The sequence below is a fragment of the Grampus griseus genome, assembly GCF_964374135.1.
Source record: "Grampus griseus genome assembly, chromosome: 19".
Lineage (NCBI taxonomy): Eukaryota > Metazoa > Chordata > Mammalia > Artiodactyla > Delphinidae > Grampus > Grampus griseus.
In genome coordinates this window covers 4519336-4540562 of record NC_139013.1, presented here as the reverse complement: position 1 = coordinate 4540562, position 21227 = coordinate 4519336, and the positions used below count along the sequence as shown (strand labels likewise).

The 21227-nt window shown below is 38.1% G+C and overlaps 1 protein-coding gene across 1 annotated transcript; it reads left to right on the top strand.

Moving 5' to 3' along the window:
* Positions 1-66: 66 nt before the first annotated feature.
* On the top strand, positions 67-980 carry LOC309836651 (vomeronasal type-1 receptor 4-like; the record flags this gene model as incomplete). The annotated part of the gene is given in 2 exon segments (XM_082676756.1): positions 67-88; positions 91-980. Coding segments are annotated over 2 exon segments (912 nt in total).
* Positions 981-21227: the final 20247 nt, after the last annotated feature.

The window sequence follows — 21227 nt, the reverse complement described above, 5'->3', positions numbered from 1 at the left end:
GCCTCATCTTTCTGTTCAGGAAACTCTAGCTCAGAAGGGAAATATCATTCACAGAGAACTGACAGGATGGCTACCAGAGATTTTGCAATAAAATGATCTTCCTATCCCAGAATATACTTGGAATCCTAGGAAATTTCTCTCTTCTTTACCATTATCTCTTCTGTCACTTCACTGGATACAGCCTAAGATTCACAGATCTGATTGTTGAGCGTCTGCTTATAGCGAACTCCTTGGTCATGCTCTCTACAGGAATCCCAAGGACAATGGGAGCGTCTGGGTGGAAACATTTTCTCAACGATATTGAACGCAAAGTTGTTTACTGTATTCTCAGAGAGGCCAGGTATGTGTCCATTGGCAACATCTGCCTCTTGAGTGTCCGCCAGACCATCAACATCAGTCCCAGGAACTCCAGGTGGGCACAGCTTAAGATGAAAGTGCCCAAATACGTTGAATCCTCTGTTTTCCTCTGCTGGATTCTGCACATGTTGATAAATATTATATTTACTAGGTATGTGACAGATAATGGGAGTAACAAAAACATCACAGAGAAAAAAGATTTGGGATTCTGTTCTGCTTTAATTCATAACAGAATCACAGTCTTACTGAATGTAGGATTATTGTTATTTCCTGGTGTTTCATGTTTGGTGCTCATGATCTGGTCCAGTGGCTCCATGGTTTTCATCTTGCCTAGGCACAAGCAAAGGGTGCTATACGTTCATACAACCAATATCTCTCCAAGATCCTCCCCTGAATCTAGAGCCACCCAAAGTATCCTTGTCCTGGTGAGCACTTCTGTGTCTTTGTACACTCTCTCTTCAGTCTTTCACGTTTGTTTCGCTCTTTTTAACAATCGCAACAGGTGGCTGGTGAACTCTGCTGCACGGATTACTGCATGTTTCCCAACCGTAAGCCCCTATATTCTCATGAGTCATGACCTCAGAGTATCCAGGCTCTTCTTTTCTTGTATAAAGATTAAATGATCACCTAGTCTTATGAGACATATGTAAATTGCTTGTATTTGCACTTTGTTCAGCTGTTTATTCATCCCTCTTTGAGTCCTAAGTACAATTATTAAACAGTCACTTACAAGGGTGGTAAACAAAACAGTTAAGTTTGTGCTCCTAAAGAAGCAATACAATTTTAAATACATTATTGTGCAATTATCATATAAATACTTATGTAAATGAAATTTTATTAATGCTTGTAAGAGAGCTTCAGAGTCTAGGCAGTATTAAGCAGGAGTTGAGACTTACGGAGAAGTGTTTGTGTATGTAACTATCAATCTGGAATAATAATTTTCCCAGAAATAAAGTATGCATGGAACTGTAGGAAACGCTACATGACATAAACAGCATCCAAGATGGTCATTCAAGAAAAAAAAATCCCAGAAAAGAGTGAACAGTGTGGTGTTAAGCTGAAGGGTATTTCAGATTCAGAGAGTAAAGATTTGGGGGGTCCTAAATATGAACTTCTTCTATTTAATCTTTGAAGAGATTGCAGTCATTTGAAATGTGATGTTACGAATGCACATTAGCACATTTAAACATTTTCATTTGGAAGTGGCCAGTAAGATCTAGAGTGGCTGAAAGAGAGCACAAAACATGTTTTTGCTGATTTTTTAAAGACATCAGGTGAGTGTTGAAAATTTTAAAATACGTGATTTCTGGGGTAAAATTGCATGTAATTTGAGATCTGTAAAAAGGCATTTTTTTCCTATAATATTCAGAAGCTAATTTGGCATTTTTGCAAGTAAAAGAATTCAGGATGCAAATCCCAAGGCTGCCAGTAAGAGTAGCTCATAGGGCTTCCCTGGTGGCGAAGTGGTTGAGAGTCCGCCTGCCGATGCGGGGGACGTGGGCTTGTGCCCCAGTCTGGGAGGACCCCACAGGCCGCGGAGCGGCTGGGCCCGTGAGCCATGGCCGCTGAGCCTGCGCGTCTGGAGCCTGTGCTCCGCAACGGGAGAGGCCACAACAATGAGAGGCCCGCGTACAGCAAAAAAAAAAAAAAAAAAAAAAGCTCATAAAACATAACAAAGGTGAGATTCCTATTACCAATTTAAGGTTTATTGGGACTAAGTAAACAAATTTACAGTGTTCATACCTTCCAGCAATAAAGAAATAATCAATTTTCTCATTGGTTCCTCTGATGTTGTGAACATTTTTGTCCATCTAATTTTTGTATTTGAAACCCAATTCCAATGGTGATGGTATTAGGAGGTGGTGATATTGGAAATGATAAGGTCATGAGGGAAGTGACCTGATAAATGGGATTTGTGCCCTCATAATAGTACCGCAGAAAAGCTCATTTGCCCCTAGTCACATTTGACTACATAGCTAGAGGACCGTCTCTATGAATCAGAAATGGTGCCTTTAGTAGACAGTGAATTTGCTGGTGCCTTGATCTTGGACTTCCCAGTCTTTGCCACACTGAGGAAAAAATCATCAGTTGTTTATCAACTACCCAGGCTCTGGTATTTCTTTTTTAGCGACCCAAAGAGAATAAGGCAAAAATTGGTACTGGGAAATAAGAGTACATCTGATAAAGAATACTTAATAATGTACAAGTGCCATTAGAACTGCATGTTTGATAGAGCACAGAAGAGTTTGGAAGTACCTGCTGAAAAGAACCGCTGCTTCACCATGAAAGAACTATTAAGGACAGCTCTGACGGAAGCTTAGAAGGAAAAGAGGAGAGCCGCAGAGAACCTCAGACTTCTTAAGGAATACTTCAGTGTCCCTAAACAAAATTGGGGGAGAAATCTGTACTGTGAAGAACAATTGGATGAGGCAGAAATGTGGAACATTTTATTGGAAACTAGAGGAAAGTGATTGCTGTTTTAATGTGACAATAGATTGGCTGAATTGTAGTCCTCTCCTAGAGTTCTTTGGAAGGTAGATTTTGTGAGTAATGAAACTGGAACTTTGACTGAGGAAGTGTCTAAGCAAAATGTTGAAGGAGTCGTCTTTCTCTTAAATGTTTATAGTAAACTGGGAGAAGAGGGAAACAATGTAAATATGGAATTCTTAATCAAAACAGAAGTAGAATTAAAAATTGGGGAAATAGTCAGGAATTTTAAACAACTACAATTGATATGCTAAGAGCTGTGATGGATAAAATAAACAGCATGAATGATTAGATGGCAATATAAGCAGAGAGATTAAAAAATTAATAAAAATCAAAAAGAAATGCTATACATTAGGAAAAAAACTAACAGAAATAAAGAATGTGTTTGAGAGACTTATTAGTAGACTGGACACAACTGAGGAAAAATATCTCTGTGCTTGAAGACATAGTAAAAACCTCCAAAACTGAAGCAAAAGAGAAAATGGGCTGGAAAAGAAAAACAGAACAGAATATGAAAAGATTGTGCAACAATTAAAACAGTGTGTCATATGTACAATGGGTATATGAGAAGGAGAATAAAGAGAGAAAGGAATACAAAGTATTTGAAATGGTAATGACTGAAAATTTCCCCAAATGTCTTACATCAAACCAGAATATCCAAATCCAGACAAAAACATTAATAATATTCATAATAACAGACCAATATGTCTCAGGAACAAAGATGCAAAAATCCTCAATTAAATATTAGCGAGTTGAATCCAACAATGTTTTAAAAGAATTGTGCAATCGACCAAAAGGGATTTATCCCAGTCAAGCAAGGCTGCTTCAATACTGCAAAATTAAGTACTTGTATCCATGTCATCAACACCCTAATGATGAAAATATATATGATAATATCAATATGCAGAAGAAAATTTTGACAAATTTCAACACCATTCTTGATAAAAACTCTGTGTAAACTGGGGATACAAAGAAGCTTCCTCATGTTAACAAGGAAAATCTACAAAAAACCTTACAGCTTACATCACACTTGATAAGAAACAAGAAGCTTTCTCACTAAGTCCAGGTACGAAGCAAGGTTGTCTCCTTTCACTATTTCTTTTCAATATTGTATAAGAAGTCCATGTTAATGCAATTAGACAAGAATAGGAAGTAAAATGAATACAGATTGGATACAAGATAGATTGGAAGAAAAAAATAAGAAAACTAGCAACTGGATTAAAAATGGGCCAACAAACTTAACAGATACCTCACCAAAGAAGATAGACACTTGGCATATAAGCCAAGTGGAAAGATGAACCACATCACATGTCATCAGTGAAATACAAATTAAAAATTCAATGATATAACACTAAATACCCCTTAGAATGACCAAAATTTGAACAGGGTCAATAATAAATGCTGTGGTGGATGTGGAGCAATAGGAAATCTCATTCATTGTGAGTGGAAATGCAAAATTGTACAGCTACTTTGGAAGACAGATTGCCAGTTTCTACAATAATAAACATCCCCGTACCATGCAGTCCAGCAGGCTTGCTCATTGGTATTTACTGAAAGGAATAGAATATTTACTTCCACAGAAACCTGTACATGGATATTTATAGCACCTTTATTCAAAACTTGAAAGCAACCAAGGTGTCCTTCAGTGAGTGAATTGATAAATATACTCTGGTACATACTGGGAATGGAATACTATTCAGTGCTAAAATGAGTAAGCATCAAGGCATGAAAATATATGGAAGATCCTTAAACACATATTACTAAGTGAGAGAAGCCAATCTGAAAAGACTACATAATATATGATTTTAACAATATGATATTTGCTAAAGACACAGGTGTAAGACATTAAAAGTTTCAGTGTTTGTAAACTCAAAATGGATTAAAGACCTGAATGCAAGGCCAGACACTATAAAACTCTTAGAGGAAAACATAGGCAGAACACTCTGTGACATAAATCGCAGGAAGATGTTTTTCGACCTGCCTCCCAGAGTAATGGAAATAAAAACAAAAATAAACAACCGGGACCTAATTAAACTTAAAAGCTTTTGCACAGCAAAGGAAACCACAAACAAGATGAAAAGACAACCCTCAGAATGGGAGAAAATGTTTGCAAACAAAGCAACTGACAAAGGATTAATCTCCAAAATATACAAGCAGCTCATGCAGCTCAATATCAAAAAAACCAAACAACCCAATCCAAAAATGAGCAGAAGTCCTAAATAGACGTTCCTCCAAAGAAGACATACAGACGGCCAAGAAGCACATGAAAAGATGCTCAACATCACTAATTATTAGAGAAATGCAAGTCAAAACTACAATGAGGTATTACCTCACAGCAGTCAGAATGCCCATCATCAAAAAATCTACAAACAATAAATGCTGAAGAGGGTGTGGAGAAAAGGGAATCCTCCTACACTGTTGGTGGGAATATAAATTTGTATAGCCACTATGAACAGTATGGAGGTTCCTTAAAAAACTAAAAAAAAAGGTTGAAAACTGTAATGATAGATACATGTCATATATTTCTCCAATGTCACAAATTGCACAATCCTAGAAGTGAACTATAAGGTAATCTATGGACTTTAATTACTTATGGTGTCAATATAGATTCATCAATGGTAACAAATGTACCACTCTGGTGGAGGATGATGGTAATGAGGGAGGTTACGCATGTGTGGGAATAAGAAGTATATTGAGATTTCTGTACCTTACTCCCAATTTTGCTGTGAAACTAAACCTTCTCTAAAAAAGCTCTTTAGGGCTTCCCTTGTGGCGCGGTGGTTGGGGGTCCATCTGCCGATGCAGGGGACATGGGTTCATGCCCCGGTCTGGGAGGATCCCACATGCCACGGGGCGGCTAGGCCCGTGACCATGGCCGCTGAGCCTGCGCGTCCGGAGCCTGTGCTCTGCAACGGGAGAGGCCACAGCAGTGAGAGGCCCGCGTACTGCAAAAAAAAAAAAACAAAAAACTCTTTAAACTTAAAAAAAAAATACATTGGTATGGGTGCATGCACACTTAATAGGATATTTCAAAATATTTAATGCTCTCAAATAATATTTAGAAAATGGACATGTTTCCCTTGTTTTATTTTTATCTCAATTAATGCACTTTATAGATGTGATAAAATGTAAGTATTATGTAAGGAGTGGGGAGAGAACAAACTATAGCCATACAATTCTTAAAACATAGAAACACACATACAATAGGGCAAAAACACCAAAAAAAATCATCTGTTAATTCAGTTATAATGTGCATTATTACTTAATATTGACCATTACTTCCTTTGTGTATCATCAAATACACATTTATGACATCATTTCCAAAGGCTGTTGTCCCTTTCCAACATTTTAATCCATCCTCCATTGCTGCCTTTGGTTTATTTTCAAAGAAAGCTGTGATGTAAACACCTTCATGCACCTCATCTCTGAAGACGGAGGCTCTCTCACCTACAGATAGGAGGTCGCTGCAAATCATTTTGTGAATGCATGTGGCCCCAGGGAGAGGAGGGGGTGAAAGGACCTAAGGACTCAGGGTAACTTTTGAGAGAATTCTGAGAGCAAAGTCTCACACAATCCCAATGTCATTGTGTGATTCCTGTCAATCACTCACCTCCCCTTCCCCAAGGGCATATGAACTAGGCTATGACAGGGCCATGCCCATAACAAAAAAGGCCCCATCCCCAGGATATCAGGCTGACAGAGCCAGCGCTTCTAGAAATTACAGCCCCAAATTGCTCACCCTACTCAGAGGTCTCAGGTGTGCTGTGTGTGATAGCTCTATAGCTCAGTGCTATGGAAAACAGGTCTTGTAGGTAGTAACATCAGCACCAACAGATAACTTGTTAAACATGTCATTTCATGGGTTCACCTCAAACCTGCTGATTCATAACTTCTTAGATTGGGGAGCTGAGCCCCAAAAGATTTGTATTCACTTTAAAGCTTCAGAGAAAACGTTTAGCTAAGTGATTCTCATCTGGTTTCCCAGCGGGATCACATGACCAATATCAATAAATCACATCACCTGTGCCCTCCCCACAGCGTCTGGCTATTGGTGCTGTGGGAGGTCAGCGTTGTTTGTATTACGTGCTCCAGGTGATTCTAAGGTGAGGCCTGGGTGAAATACGTCGGCTCCCGGCTACATTGTGAGAGTTCAGACAAAGCTTCAGTCCTGGGAGAGGCAGCAGGGTCGCCTGTACGTGGGGTTGGAAGGGGAATGTCAGTGCAGCCCACATATTCTGTGTTAGAAGAATTTTTGGTTGTCTGTATGAGGAGAGAACACGTGTAGACAACAAAGAAAAACCTCAGTTTGTTTTCCTTGTAGGAGCTGACTGTTCCCCAGTCTCTCCTGAGATGAAGGACAGGAGAGGTTGGCGTTTTCAGCATTTCAAGGTCCTTCTGCCTGTGGCTGTGCTGGGAGCAGGTGAAGGAGCTGTGCTGACGCCGTTGACGGCATATTCTCAAGATGCTGGTGTGATTCCTCAACATAATATTGACGAGAAAAGGACCCAGTGCAGGAGGAAGAAGAGGAGGAATGGCAGCTTCTCAGGTAAGTGTCCTGTCCTGGGTCAGAGGCTGGGTTTGCTTTTCCTCCTGAAATGTCATGGATCGAGAACCTGCAAACCTTTAATTCTCTACTTCTGATGTTACCTAGTGTGGTCATTTTCAACTACTTCATTTTTTTTCCTTTTATTATAGTTAAAATCAGTGCTTTAGAATACTTCTCCCTCATGTCCCAGAGCCTTTTCTCAGGTGTCTGCATCAAGGCTCCCTGCAAAGCCTGAAGAATTCTCACCAAGAATTAATGACTTTCAGCTACTGAGAGCTCTTTGTGAGAAATCAACACGGTGGGAAGCTTGATAGCCAAGCTTCCCACTGGGGTGGGGCTGGATCTGGGGATCTTAGTGAAGAAGGGAAGAGTGTTTAGTTGATATATGGATGCAACATCAGCTCTTTAGAACAGGATTAAGGAAATGCACGTATAAACAGGTTGACTTCAATGGTCCAGAATTCCTCAGAAAGTTCTGAAGAAAACATTAGACTGTTTGTAAGAAAAACTTACTATTTAAATGCACTGTTAGGGATACGGAACAAGGGAGGTATATATGGATTGGAATTTGCATAAAACTCATATTTTCCCCTGGTAGATTCTGGTTTCCTTATTTTTGCCCAAAATACCTAAGCAGTGATAATGTGTCCTGCTGCGTGCTTCAGTCACCTGATACCAATTTATCCCATTACACCTGAGGTTCGCTGATTCAGGTACTTTCTGCCAATTTCCTGCACTATGAAGTTCAAAATTTTTTAGCCTTAATAACAGTCTTGGAAAGATTTAATGAGGGAAATGTATAAACCATTCCAGTTAATGTAGAAACTCCATTTCTTTTTAGTTTCTCTTTGTTTGCAGTTGGCTTTGAAATATAAAAATTCAACTTTACTTATTAGAGATACTGGGTTTTGTAAGTGAAGGTTTTTTGTTTTTGTTTTTGTTTTTCTTGAGATACACAGGCCTTTCACTGTTGTGGCCTCTCCCGTTACGGAGCACAGGCTCTGGACGCACCCTTAAGTAAAGGTTTTCTTCAAGCCTTTTCATCAGTCAAGGTTTTGTCAGTTTCCATTATACTCCACACTCATGTCGCCGATATACTCTTCTTTTTTTATCACTCCTTTGCATTCTCCAGAAAGTTTCCAAGCATTATATTACATTAATGGTGTCAAATTTCTAATATATAGCTCAGCACAAACTATAAAGATCTTAAAGGAACGAAAAGATTTAAACCAATAGCTCTAATTTATTTTATATCACTATGTATGTTTGCACCCTAGTGTATTTTTAAAATACAAAGATTATCCTCCACAGATTTATAAGATTTATCTAAGTAAAAATTTTGATTTCATTGACATGTATATTTTCTTCTCTGTCACGTTTATGTTTTTAAATTTTATTGAAGTATAGTTGATTTACAATATTGTGTTAATTTCTGCAGTGTAGCAAAGTGACTCATTTATAGATATATATATTCTTGTTCATATTCTTTTCCATTATGATTTATCACAGGATATTGAATGCAGTTCCCTGTGCTATACAGTAGGACCTTGTTGTTTATCCTTCCTATATATACTAGTTTGCATCTGCTAATCCCAAACTCCCTCCCCCAAATACCCTCCCCCTTGGCAACCACAAGTCTGTTCTCTGTGTCTGTGAGTCTGTTTCTGTTGTTGTAGACATATTCATTTGTGTTGTAGTTTGGACTCCACATACTCTATCACTTTAAATATGTACAAAGTTGCTCTTTTTATGTATAACTGTGTGCACGATATGTTAACATTGTCTGATCCTTTTTTATTGTTTCTGTTGCTCTTCCCAGTTATGGAAACTGCTATAAACTTTGAGTAGGATTGTCTGTGTATTTGTTTGTGTTCTTTTTAGATGAATTCTAGTTCAAGTAAACTGGAGTGAAACCCAAGCTCTACCATTTTATGGATGTTTGACAAAATATTTTCAAAAAAAGGAAGAGTAACATGTTTCTTCAATTATTTGTGTGGTGCATTCAATAATATGTTAAAAAAGGTAGAAAGCTATATTATATATCATAAATATTGAAAAAGAATTGTTGCTGGTATGCTTACTATTCTATTAGACCTGCAAAATCCATTAAACACTTTAAGTTCAAAGTTAACCATAGATTGTTACCATGCTGTTCTACTGTTATGGTATCAAAATATGTGGTACATGGACCAGAGACATTGGCATTACTAGTTAAAAGTGAGCTTGTTAAAAATGTGGAACTCAGGCTCCACTCCAGAGCTCTTGAGTCAAAAATCTGCATTTTTACATTATCCCCAGTTTGCTTTCTTACATATTAAAATATGACAGTTTTACTTCTAACTCATTATGACTTTTCCACCTGAGAAATATATACAGTTTATCCTGTGTAATGAAAGTACAACATTCAAAAATGCATATGCCTGTGTTGATGCCATCATTTTATAATTTCTCTTCAAGATAATAATAGTCTCTACAGTGGTGTCATGAATCATATGTCATCCTCTTTTCTTGGAGTTAGAAATATGATACAGAACATTTCTGTGTAAAAAAAAGTATTTTATTGCATAATTCAAGACACTGTCCTAAATCAAACCAGTTCTCTTAACTTGCTGTTTTCATCTTGGGTCAAATAATGAACTCTTCCCATTGCCACTTGGCAAATGTACTCTTTAATCTCAGGGACTGTTGACATTCACAAATGTGGCCATAGAATTTTCTCAGGATGAGTGGGAATGCCTGATCTTGTTCACAAGAATGTGATGTTAGAGAACTATAGGAACCTGGTCTCCTTGGGTGTGGATAACTTCCTTCCAGAATTCCTTATCCGTCCACAGGGTTTTGGTTCCTTCATTTGTAGAAAGTCTCCTGGAATCTTCTGTGTCCTACAATAGAGTTTCAGATCCCTGCTTTCAAGGAAAAAATGGGAGTTTGTGGGTATAGACAGAAAGGCTGCATGATGATTCATCATAATTCCGACCTTCTTTCTTGAGGTAATCTTCATCCTTCACTAGATTAGTGGTAATTCTGTAAGTTCAGTGCTATAAGATAGTGCTGCCCGCATCTTAAAATCAGACTTTTACCCTTTATTTTTTACTTAATAGATCTTGGTCAGAATCTCAGGATCTGATTTTTTAACTGTTGTCTACTACAATAAAGGAGCTTTCAAAAGACCGGTAATCGGGGAAGTCAATTTCTAGAATATTTTAACATTCTACAATACCTTCTCTTCTCATCTAAGCTCAATACTGGATTGGAAACTGTAGGATCTCCAGGAAAACTTACGTTCATTTTTCTAATTAACAGGTCCCCTTTTTGGAGTAAAAGAAGAATCCCTGAGATGTGAAGGGAATGGAGACAGTAGCTGTATAACCAGGTACGTGCGAATGGATGAAGCAGATGACACAGGTGCGAGGTCCAAAGATCGCAGAGGAAGTCATATCTTATAATATGGCTTGGGAAGGCATGCTTCAATGGAAATGATATTTGCGAAGCCTAGATTTATTTCTGTTGCTGTCATAGAGGGGCATCTCCTGCCCCCATCCTAGGCTCTTAAATCCTCCGTGTATTCATCTTCAGCCCCAGTGATTATCCCTCACATTCACAGTGAGAGCCAAAATCCTCCTCTTGGCCTGTGATGACCCTCATGACCTGACTGCTCTTCGGTTGCTTTGGAGGTTCTAGGGAAAACTGTTTACATTTCTGAGTAACTCTATGTTAAGTTCTGTTTCTGCCTCAAGTCAGAACTGTGTGAGGAGAATCATGGAGATACTGGGATTAGGTGACAAAATTCTTGGAATACCCAATCCAATGGAAACTTCAAACATGACCCTACAAAGTTCAGACTCAGTCATTTCATCATAGCATCAAGCATCTCCCCAGAATTATAGAATGTAATCGTCCATTTTACTTCCAATGAACTAACATGAGACATTTTTACTTTCTATGAACTAACGTGAGACATTTTAAGTGTACTTGCCCAATCCATCAATGGTAGAATAACTTAATATGTTTATTTATCTCATAGAAGTCTTGAATATGTTCATTCCATAGCAGCGCTTGGAACATTGGCTACCATATTTTAAAGTCCCAATTGTTGTTTAATTTCCTAATAACTGTAATTTTATAAGTCTGCCTTATTTAATATGGTGTTATGCTTGCTGTGTCCTGTATTTTTTCACTTTCTCGTTAGTTCTGTGTCAAAATCATACATGATTTTAGAGTCAAAAGATCTAGTATAACATGCTCAGATGAAAACGTCTTTGGTAAGAAGGGCCTTAGATAATTAGAAGGCACCCTGTATTTGTGAAAATCTGTGGTTCATTTCTCCAACCAAAAAGTAGTCATCTTATTCATTTACTTTCCTCAGTGTGTATCTGAATCATGGTATGATGTGATCACAACTATTATTTTATATATCGATGATTCTCTGCAGATTTTACAACTTTCATGTTCTTTTATTTATAAATAAGGTTTTATTTTTCTTCTAAAGTATGGGTTACAGCCTTGATAATTTGTGTATGTATAGCAGTAATAATAACATGACAAATTTCTCTGCTGTTATTTAAATAATTCATTCAAATTTTCCATTAGAGATTTTTAAATGATTCATTGTAATGCATTTTCTGTGAAATTCTCCTGCCTTGCAACACATGCCAGTGATTCAGAATGGTTGCTTTATGCGTGCATAAACCATTTCGAAATTATAGTATTTAGAAGGATTATATTTTAATAGTATATACATGATTTTTCAGAAATTGAGAGTAAAATTTTCTCTTATTCTTGTTTAGCAATTCCATAACTACTTGCTTTTTTTTTAAATGATAGGTTCTCCCAAGTTACTTAATTGTATTTTTGTCTTTACCTATATTTCATGAATGTACATGGCAATTTTCAACTCAGTACACTTAAGACAGTGTGGTGTTGCATTCAAATTTGAATGTCCCATATGTCCACTGCCAATAAAATTATGCATGTCTTTGTCTTTTAATTATTACCCCTACTGTGTTTGCGGCTTACCTACTTTATTTCTCTTCTTAGTTAATGATCAATGTTTGTTTTATTCTGTCTTGGTGAGTAGTTATAGAAATAGTCTTAATTTCACATCTATTTACTGATGAATTTATATTATTGTTGTGTGAGGGAAATTCTATTTTTAATTTTTTGAGAAACCTCCATATTGTGTTTTATAGCGATTGTGACATTTTATATTTCCTTAGTGCATAAGGATTCCGATTTCTCCACATCCTTGCATATATATATATATATATATATATATATATATATATATATATATATGCAAGTTGGGTGTAAGGTGACACCTCATTGTTGTTTTCTTTTTTATTTCTCAAATGATTACTGATTTTTAGTATCTTTCACATTTCTGTTGTCCATAAGTGTATCTTATTTGGATTAATGTCTATTTAATCCTTTGCCCATACATTGTGTTATTTGTTTCTTAATGTTGCTAGGAGTTGCAACATAAACATAATGTTTTATGTTGTAGGAGTTTTTTATGTATTCTGGATTGTAACTCCATATGAGTTACATGCTTTGCAAAATTTTTCTCTTATTCCACAGGATGCCTTTTCACCCCATTGACTGTTTCCTCTAATGTGCATGAGTTTTTACATGTAATGTAATCCCATTGGCTTTTCTTTAAAAATATTTATTTATTTATTTTATTTTTGGCTTTGACGGGTCTTAGCTGCGGCACATGGGATCTTTGTTGGGGCATGCAGGATCCTCCCCTGCAGCACGTGGACTTCTCTCTAGTTGTGGTGCACAGGCTCCAGAGCACATGGGCTCTGTAGTTGTGGCAAGTGAGCTCTGTAGTTGCAGCACACGTGCTATCTAGTTGTGGCCTACGTGCTCAGTAGTTGCAGTGTGCAGGCTTAGTCACCCCACGGCATGTGGGATCTTAGTTCCCCAACCAGGGATTGAAACCGTGTTCCCTGCATTGGAAGACAGATTTGTAACCACTGGACCACCACTGGACCACCCTGACTGTCTTTGCTTTTGTTGCCTGAGTTTTTGGTTTCATATACAAGAAATCTTTGCCAGAGCAAATGTCTTAGGACATTTCCCCACTGTTTTCTTCTAAGAGATACATAGATACAGGTTTATGTTTAAATCTTCAGTCCCTTTTGAGATAGTATTTGTAAGTGATGTTAGGTAAGAGTTCAACTTCATTCTTCTTCATTCAAACATCCAACTTTCCCAGTGCCATTTGCTTAAGATACTATCCTTTTCCCATTGGGTGGTATAGGCACTCTTGTTGGGGGTTATTTGACCATGACCTTGAGACCTTATATTTGTGCTCTCTTTATTGTTCCGTTATTCTTTTTCTGTCTACATGTTTGTACTACCCTTTTTGATAACTACAGCGTTGTAAAATGCTATAGTTTTATGTTTTAAAAATCAGGAAGTGTCATGCCTCCAACTTCACACTTTCTCTACTAGAGTGTTTTGGACATTTAGTGTTTTGTGATATTCCACATACATTTTAGAATGAGCTTTTCTATTTGTGTCAAAATTTTGATTGGGATTTTGATAGAGATTGCTTTGCAACTATAGATCACCTTGGGTACTATTGACAACATAATGATATTAAGTATTCCAGTTCAGGAACATGGAATGTGGTTTTGTTTATTTATATATTCTCTATTTGCCTCCAGCAATCTTTTATAATTTTTATCATACAAGTCTTTCACCCATTCATTAAGTTAACTCCTAAGTATTTTATTCTCTTTGATGCTACAGAATATAAATGTACATATATTCTTTTTTTAACATCTTTATTGGAGTATAATTGCATTACAATGGTGTGTTAGTTTCTGCTTTATAACAAAATAAATCAGCTATACATATACATATATCCCCATATCTCCTCCCTCTTGCGTCTCCCTCCCACCCTCACTAGCCCACCCCTCTAGGTGGTCAGAAAGCACCGAGCTGATCTCCCTGTGCTATGTGGCTGCTTCCCACTAGCTATCTATTTTACATTTGGTAGTGTATATAAGTCCATGTCACTCTCTCACTGTACATATATTCTTAATATCTTTCTTGATTTTTTTCTGTTATAGAAACACAACTAATTTTTATGTTTGATTTTATATTTTGAATTCTGCTAACTTTGTTTATGAGTTCTGTATTTGTTTATTCAGGAGGATTCTTTAGGGTTTTCTATGTAAGATTTTATCATCTGTGAATAGAGATCAGTTTACTTCCTCCTTTCTGAATTGGATGCCCCCCTTTTTTATTGGTCTGATAGTTTTATCTAGGCAATACAGTACTGTGTTGAATTAAAGTCATGAAAGTGTACATTCTTGACTTTATTGATTGCAAAGGAAAGGCTTTCAGTATTCCACTATGGAGTATATTGATAACTCTGGGCGTTTTGTTGTTTTTTTTGTTTTCTTTTTTTTTTTTTTGGACCTGTTGGAAATGTTTGTCATTTCTTCTTGTTTATTAAAGTTTTTACTGAATACACAATCAAAAAAATTTTTCAATTTCCATCTTTGTTTAAATGCCATCTTTATCTAAATTCTTTTGATCTTCTCCAAAACCAGCAACTCTTTTTTTTTTTTTAACATCTTTATTGGAGTATAATTGCTTTACAATGGTGTGTTAGTTTCTGCTTTATAACAAAGTGAATCAGTTATACATATACATATGTTCCCATATCTCTTCCCTCTTGGGTCTCCCTCCCTCCCACCCTCCATATCCCACCCCCTAGGTGGTCACAAAGCATGGAGCTGATCTACCTGTGCTATGCGGCTGCTTCCCACTAGCTATCTATCTTACGTTTGGTAGTGTATGTATCTCCATGCCACTCTCTCACTTTGTCACAGCTTACCCTTCCCCTTCCCCTTCCCCATATCCTCAAGTCCATTCTCTAGTAGGTCTGTGTCTTTATTCCCATCTTACCCCTAAGTTCTTCATGACCTTTTTTTTTCTTAGATTCCATATATATATGTTAGCATACGGTATTTGTCTTTCCCTTTCTGACTTAATTCACTCTGTATGACAGACTCTAGGTCCATCCACCTCACTACAAATAACTCAATTTCGTTTCTTTTTATAGCTGAGTAATATTCCATTGTATATATGTGCCAAATCTTCTTTATCCATTCATTCAATGATGGACACTTAGGTTGCTTCCATCTATTGGCTATTGTAAATAGAGCTGCAACGAACATTGTGGTACATGACTGTTTTTGAATTATGGTTTTCTCAGGGTATATGCCCAGTAGTGGGATTGCTGGGTCATCTGGTAGTTCTATTTGTAGTTTTTTAAGGAACTTTCATACTGTTCTCCATAGTGGCTGTACCAATTCACATTCCCACCAGCAGTGCAAGAGGGTTCCCTTTTCTCCACACCATCTCCAGCATGTATTGTTTCTAGATTTTTTGATGATGGCCATTCTGACCGGTGTGAGATGATATCTCATTGTAGTTTTGATTTGCATTTCTCTAATGATTAATGATGTTGAGCATTCTTTCATGTGTTTGTTGGCAATCTGTATATCTTCTTTGGAGAAATGTCTATTTAGGTCTTCTGCCCAATTTTGGATTGGGTTGTTTGTTTTTTTGTTATTGAGGTGCATGAGTTGCTTGTAAATTTTGGAGATTAATCCTTTGTTAGTTGCTTCATTTGTAAATATTTTCTCCCATTCTGAGGGTTGTCTTTTGGTCTTGTTTATGGTTTCCTTTGCTGTGCAAAAGCTTTGAAGTTTCATTAGGTCCCATTTGTTTATTTTTGTTTTTATTTCCATTTCTCTAGGAGGTGGGTCAAAAAGGATCTTGCTGTGATTTATGTCATAGAGTGTTCTGCCTATGTTTTCCTCTAAGAGTTTGATAGTTTCTGGCCTTACATTTAAGTCTTTAATCCATTTTGAGCTTATTTTTGTGTATGGTGTCAGGGAGTGTTCTAATCTCATACTTTTTTTTTTTTTTTTTTTTTTTTTTTGCGGTACGCGGACCTCTCACTGTTGTGGCTTCTCCCGTTGCGGAGCACAGACTCCGGACGCACAGGCCCAGTGGCCATGGCTCACGGGCCCAGCCGCTCCATGGCATGTGGGATCTTCCCAGACTGGGGCACAAACCCGTGTCCCCTGCATTGGCAGGCGGACACTCAACCACTGTGCCACCAGGGAAGCCCCTAATCTCATACTTTTACATGTAGCTGTCCAGTTTTCCCAGCACCACTTATTGAAGAGGCTGTCCTTTCTCCACTGTACATTCCTGCCTCCTTTATCAAAGATAAGGTGACCATAGGTTCGTGGGTTTATCTCTGGGCTTTCTATCCTGTTCCATTGATCTATATTTCTGTTTTTGTGCCAGTACCATTCTGTCTTGATTACTGTAGCTTTGTAGTATAATATGAAGTCAGGGAGCCTGATTCCTCCAGCTCCGTTTTTTGTTCTCAATATAGCTTTGGCTATTCGGGGTCTTTTGTGTTTCCATACAAATTGTGAAATTTTTTATTCTACTTCTGTGAAAAATGCCAGTGGTAGTCGATAGGGATTGCATTGAATCTGTAGATTGCTTTGGGTAGTAGAGTCATTTTCACAATGTTGATTCTTCCAATCCAAGAACATGATATATCTCTCCATCTGTTTGTATCATCTTTAATTTCTTTCATCAGTGTCTTATAATTTTCTGCATACAGGTCTTTTGTCTCCTTAGGTAGGTTTATTCCTAGATATTTTATTCTTTTTGTTGCAGTGGTAAATGGGAGTGTTTTCTTGATTTCACTTTTGGATTTTTCATCATTAGTGTATAGGAATGCCAGAGATTTCTGTGCATTAATTTTGTATCATGCTACTTTACCAAATTCATTGATTAGCTCTAGTAGTTTTCTGGTAGCATCTTTAGGATTCTCTATGTATAGTATCATGTCATCTGCAAACAGTGACAGCTTTACTTCTTCTTTTCCGATTTGGATTCTTTTTATTTCCTTTTCTTCTCTGACTGATGTGGCTAAAACTTCCAAAACTGTGTTGAATAAGAGTGGTGAGAGTGGGCAACCTTGTCTTGTTCCTGATTTTAGTGGAAATACTTTCAGTTTTTCACCATTGAGGATGATGTTGGCTGTGGGTTTGTCATATATGGCCTGTATTATGTTGAGGAAAGTTCCCTCTATGCCTACTTTCCGCAGGGTTTTTATCATAAATGGGTGTTGAATTTTGTCGAAAACTTTCTCTGCATCTATTGAGATGACCATATGTTTTTTCTCCTTCAATTTGTTAATATGGTATATCACGTTGATTGATTTGCATATATTGAAGAATCCTTGCATTCCTGGAATAAACCCCGCTTGATCATGGTGTATGATCCTTTTAATGTGCTGTTGGATTCTGTTTGCTAGTATTTTGTTGAGGATTTTTGCATCTATGTTCATCAGTGATATTGGCCTGTAGTTTTCTTTCTTTGTGACATCCTTGTCTGGTTTTGGTATCAGGGTGATGGTGGCCTCGTAGAATGAGTTTGGGAGTGTTCCTCCCTCTGCTATATTTTGGAAGAGTTTGAGAAGGATAGGTGTTAGCTCTTCCCTTAATTTTTTTTTTTTTGAAAATTCAAAATCATTTATTGTCACATTATTATTATATTTAAAAGGTTGTAATTGGATTGAATGACTGGGTTCCCTTAATTTTTGATAGAATTCACCTGTGAAGCCTTCTGGTCCTGGGCTTTTGTTTGTTGGAAGATTTTTCATCACAGTTTCAATTTCAGTGCTTGTGATTGGTCTGTTTATATTTTCTATTTCTTCCTGATTCAGTCTTGGCAGGTTGTGCATTTCTAAGAATTTGTCCATTTCTTCAAGGTTGTCCATTTTATTGGCATAGAGTTGCTTGTAGTAATCGCTCATGATTTTTTGTATTCTGCAGTGTCAGTTGTCACTTCTCCTTTTTCATTTCTAATTCTATTGATTTGAGTCTTCTCTCTTTTTTTCTAGATGAGTCTGGCTAATGGTTCATCAATTTGGTTTACCTTCTCAAAGAACCACCTTTTAGTTTTATTGATCTTTGCTATCATTTCCTTGATTTCTTTTTCATTTATTTCTGATCTGATCTTTATGATTTCTTTCCTTCTGCTAACTTTGGGGGTTTTTTGTTCTTCTTTCTCTAATTGCTTTAGGTGCAAGGTTAGGTTGTTTATTTGAGATGTTTCCTGTTTCTTAAGGTAGGATTATATTGCTATAAAGTTCCCTCTTAGAACTGCTTTTGCTGCATCCCATAGGTTTTGAGTCATCGTGTCTCCATTGTCATTTGTCTCCAATCTGTGTCTTTTCGTGGGAGCATTTAATCCATTTCCATGTAAGGTAATTATCAATATGTATGTTCCTATTCCCATATTCTTAATTGTTTTGGGTTTGTTATTCTAGGTCTTTTCCTTCTCTTGTGTTTCTTGCCTAGAGAAGTTCCTTTAGCATTTGTTGTAAAGCTGGTTTGGTGGTGCTGAAATCTCTCAGCTTTTGCTTGTCTGTAAAGGTTTTAATTTCTCCATCAAATCTGAATGAGATCCTTGCTAGGTAGAGTAATCTTTGTTGTAGGTTTTTCTCCTTCATCACCTTAAATATGTCCTGCCACTCCCTTCTGGCTTGCAGAGTTTCTGCTGAAAGATCAGCTGTTAACCTTATGGGGATTCCTTTGTGTGTTATTTGTTGTTTTTCCCTTGCTGTTTTTTTTTTTTTTTTTTTTTTTTTGCGTACACGGGCCTCTCACTGTTGTGACCTCTCCCATTGCGGAGCACAGGCTCCAGACGCGCAGGCTCAGTGGCCATGGCTCACGGGCCCAGCTGCTTCGCAGCATGTGGGATCTTCCCAGACTGGAGCACGAACCCACATTCCCTGCATCGGCAGGCGGACTCTCAACAACTGTGCCACCAGGGAAGCCCCCTTGCTGTTTTTAATGTGTTTTCTTTGTATTTAATTTTTGACCGTTTGATTAATATGTGTCTTGGCGTGTTTCTCCTTGGATTTATCCTGTATGGGACTCTCTGTGCTTCCTGGACTTGATTAACTATTTCCTCTCCCATATTAGGGAAGTTTTCAACTATAATCTCTTCAGATATTTTCTCAGTCCCTTTCTTTTTCTCTTCTTCTTCTGGGACCCCTATAATTTGAATGGTGGTGCATTTAATGTTGTCCCATAGGTCTCTGAGACTGTCCTCAGCTCTTTTCATTCTTTTTTCTTTATTCTGCTCTGCAGTAGTTATTTCCACTATTTTATCTTCCAGGTTACTTATCCATTCTTTTGCCTCAGTTATTCTGCTATTGATCCCTTCTAGAGTATTTTTAATTTCATTTATTGTGTTGTTCATCATTGCTTGTTTCCTCTTTAGTTCTTCTAGGTCCTTGTTAAATGTTTCTTGCATTTTCTCTATTCTATTTCCAAGATTTGGGATCATCTTTACTATCATTATTCTGAATTCTTTTTCAGGTAGACTGCCTATTTCCTCTTCATTTGTTAGGTCTGGTGGGTTTTTATCTTGCTCCTTCATCTGCTGTGTGTTTTTCTGTCTTCTCATTTTGCTTATCTTACTGTGTTTGGTGTCTCCTTTTTGCAGGCTGTACGTTCATAGTTCCTATTGTTTTTGGTGTCTGCCCCCAGTGGCTAAAGTTGGTTCAGTGGATTGTGTAGGCTTCCTGGTGGAGGAGACTAGTGCCTGTGTTCTGGTGGATGAGGCTGGATCTTGTCTTTCTGGTGGGTAGGTCCACGTCTGGTGGTGTGTTTTGGGGTGTCTGTGACCTTATTATGATTTTAGGCAGCCTCTCTGCTAATGGATGGGGCTGTGTTCCTGTCTTGCTAGTTGTTTGGCATAGGGTGTCCAGCACTGTAGCTTGTTGGTCGTTGAGTGAAGCTGGGTGTTGCTGTTGAGATGGAGATCTCTGGGAGATTTTCACCATTTGATATTACGTGGAGCTGGGAGGTCTCTTGTGGACCAGTGTCCTGAAGTTGGCTCTCCCACCTCAGCGGCATAGCACTGACTCCTGGCTGCAGCACCAAGAGCCTTTCATCCACAGGGCTCAGAATAAAAGGGAGAAAAAGTAGAAAGAGAGAAAGAAAGAGGATAAAATAAAATAAAATAAAGTAAGATAAAATAAAGTTATTGAAATAAAAAATAATTATTACGAAAAAGAAATTTTTAAGTAAAAAAAAAAAGGATGGACAGAACCCTAGGACAAATGGTGAAAGCAAAGCTATGCAGACAAAATCTCACACAGAAGCATACACATACACACTCACAAAAAGAGGAAAAGGGGAAAAAATAATAAATCTTGCTCTCAAAGTCCACCTCCTCAATTTGGGATGATTCGTTGTCTATTCAGGTATTCCACAGATGCAGGTACATCAGGTTGATTCTGGAGATTTAATCCGCTGCTTCTGAGGCTGCTGGGAGAGATTTCCCTTTCTCTTCTTTGTTCACACAGCTCCCAGGGTTCAGCTTTGGATTTGGCCCCGCCTCTGCGTGTAGGTCGCTGGAGGGCATCTGCGCTCAGACAAGACGGGGTTAAAGGAGCAGCTGATTCGGGGGCTCTGGCTCACTCAGGCCGGGGGGAGGAAGGGGTACGGATGTGGGGCGAGCCTGCAGCGGCAGAGGCCGGCGGGACCTTGCACCAGCCTGAGGCATGCCGTGCGTTCTCCCGGGGAAGTTGTCCCTGGATCCCGGGACCCTGGCAGTGGCGGGCTGCACAGGCTCCCGGGATGCGAGGTGTGGATAGTGACCTGTGCTTGCACACAGGCTTTTTGGTGGCGGCGACAGCAGCCTTAGTGTCTCCCGCCCATCTCTGGGGATCCGCGCTGTTAGCCGCGGCTCGTGCCCGTCTCTGGAG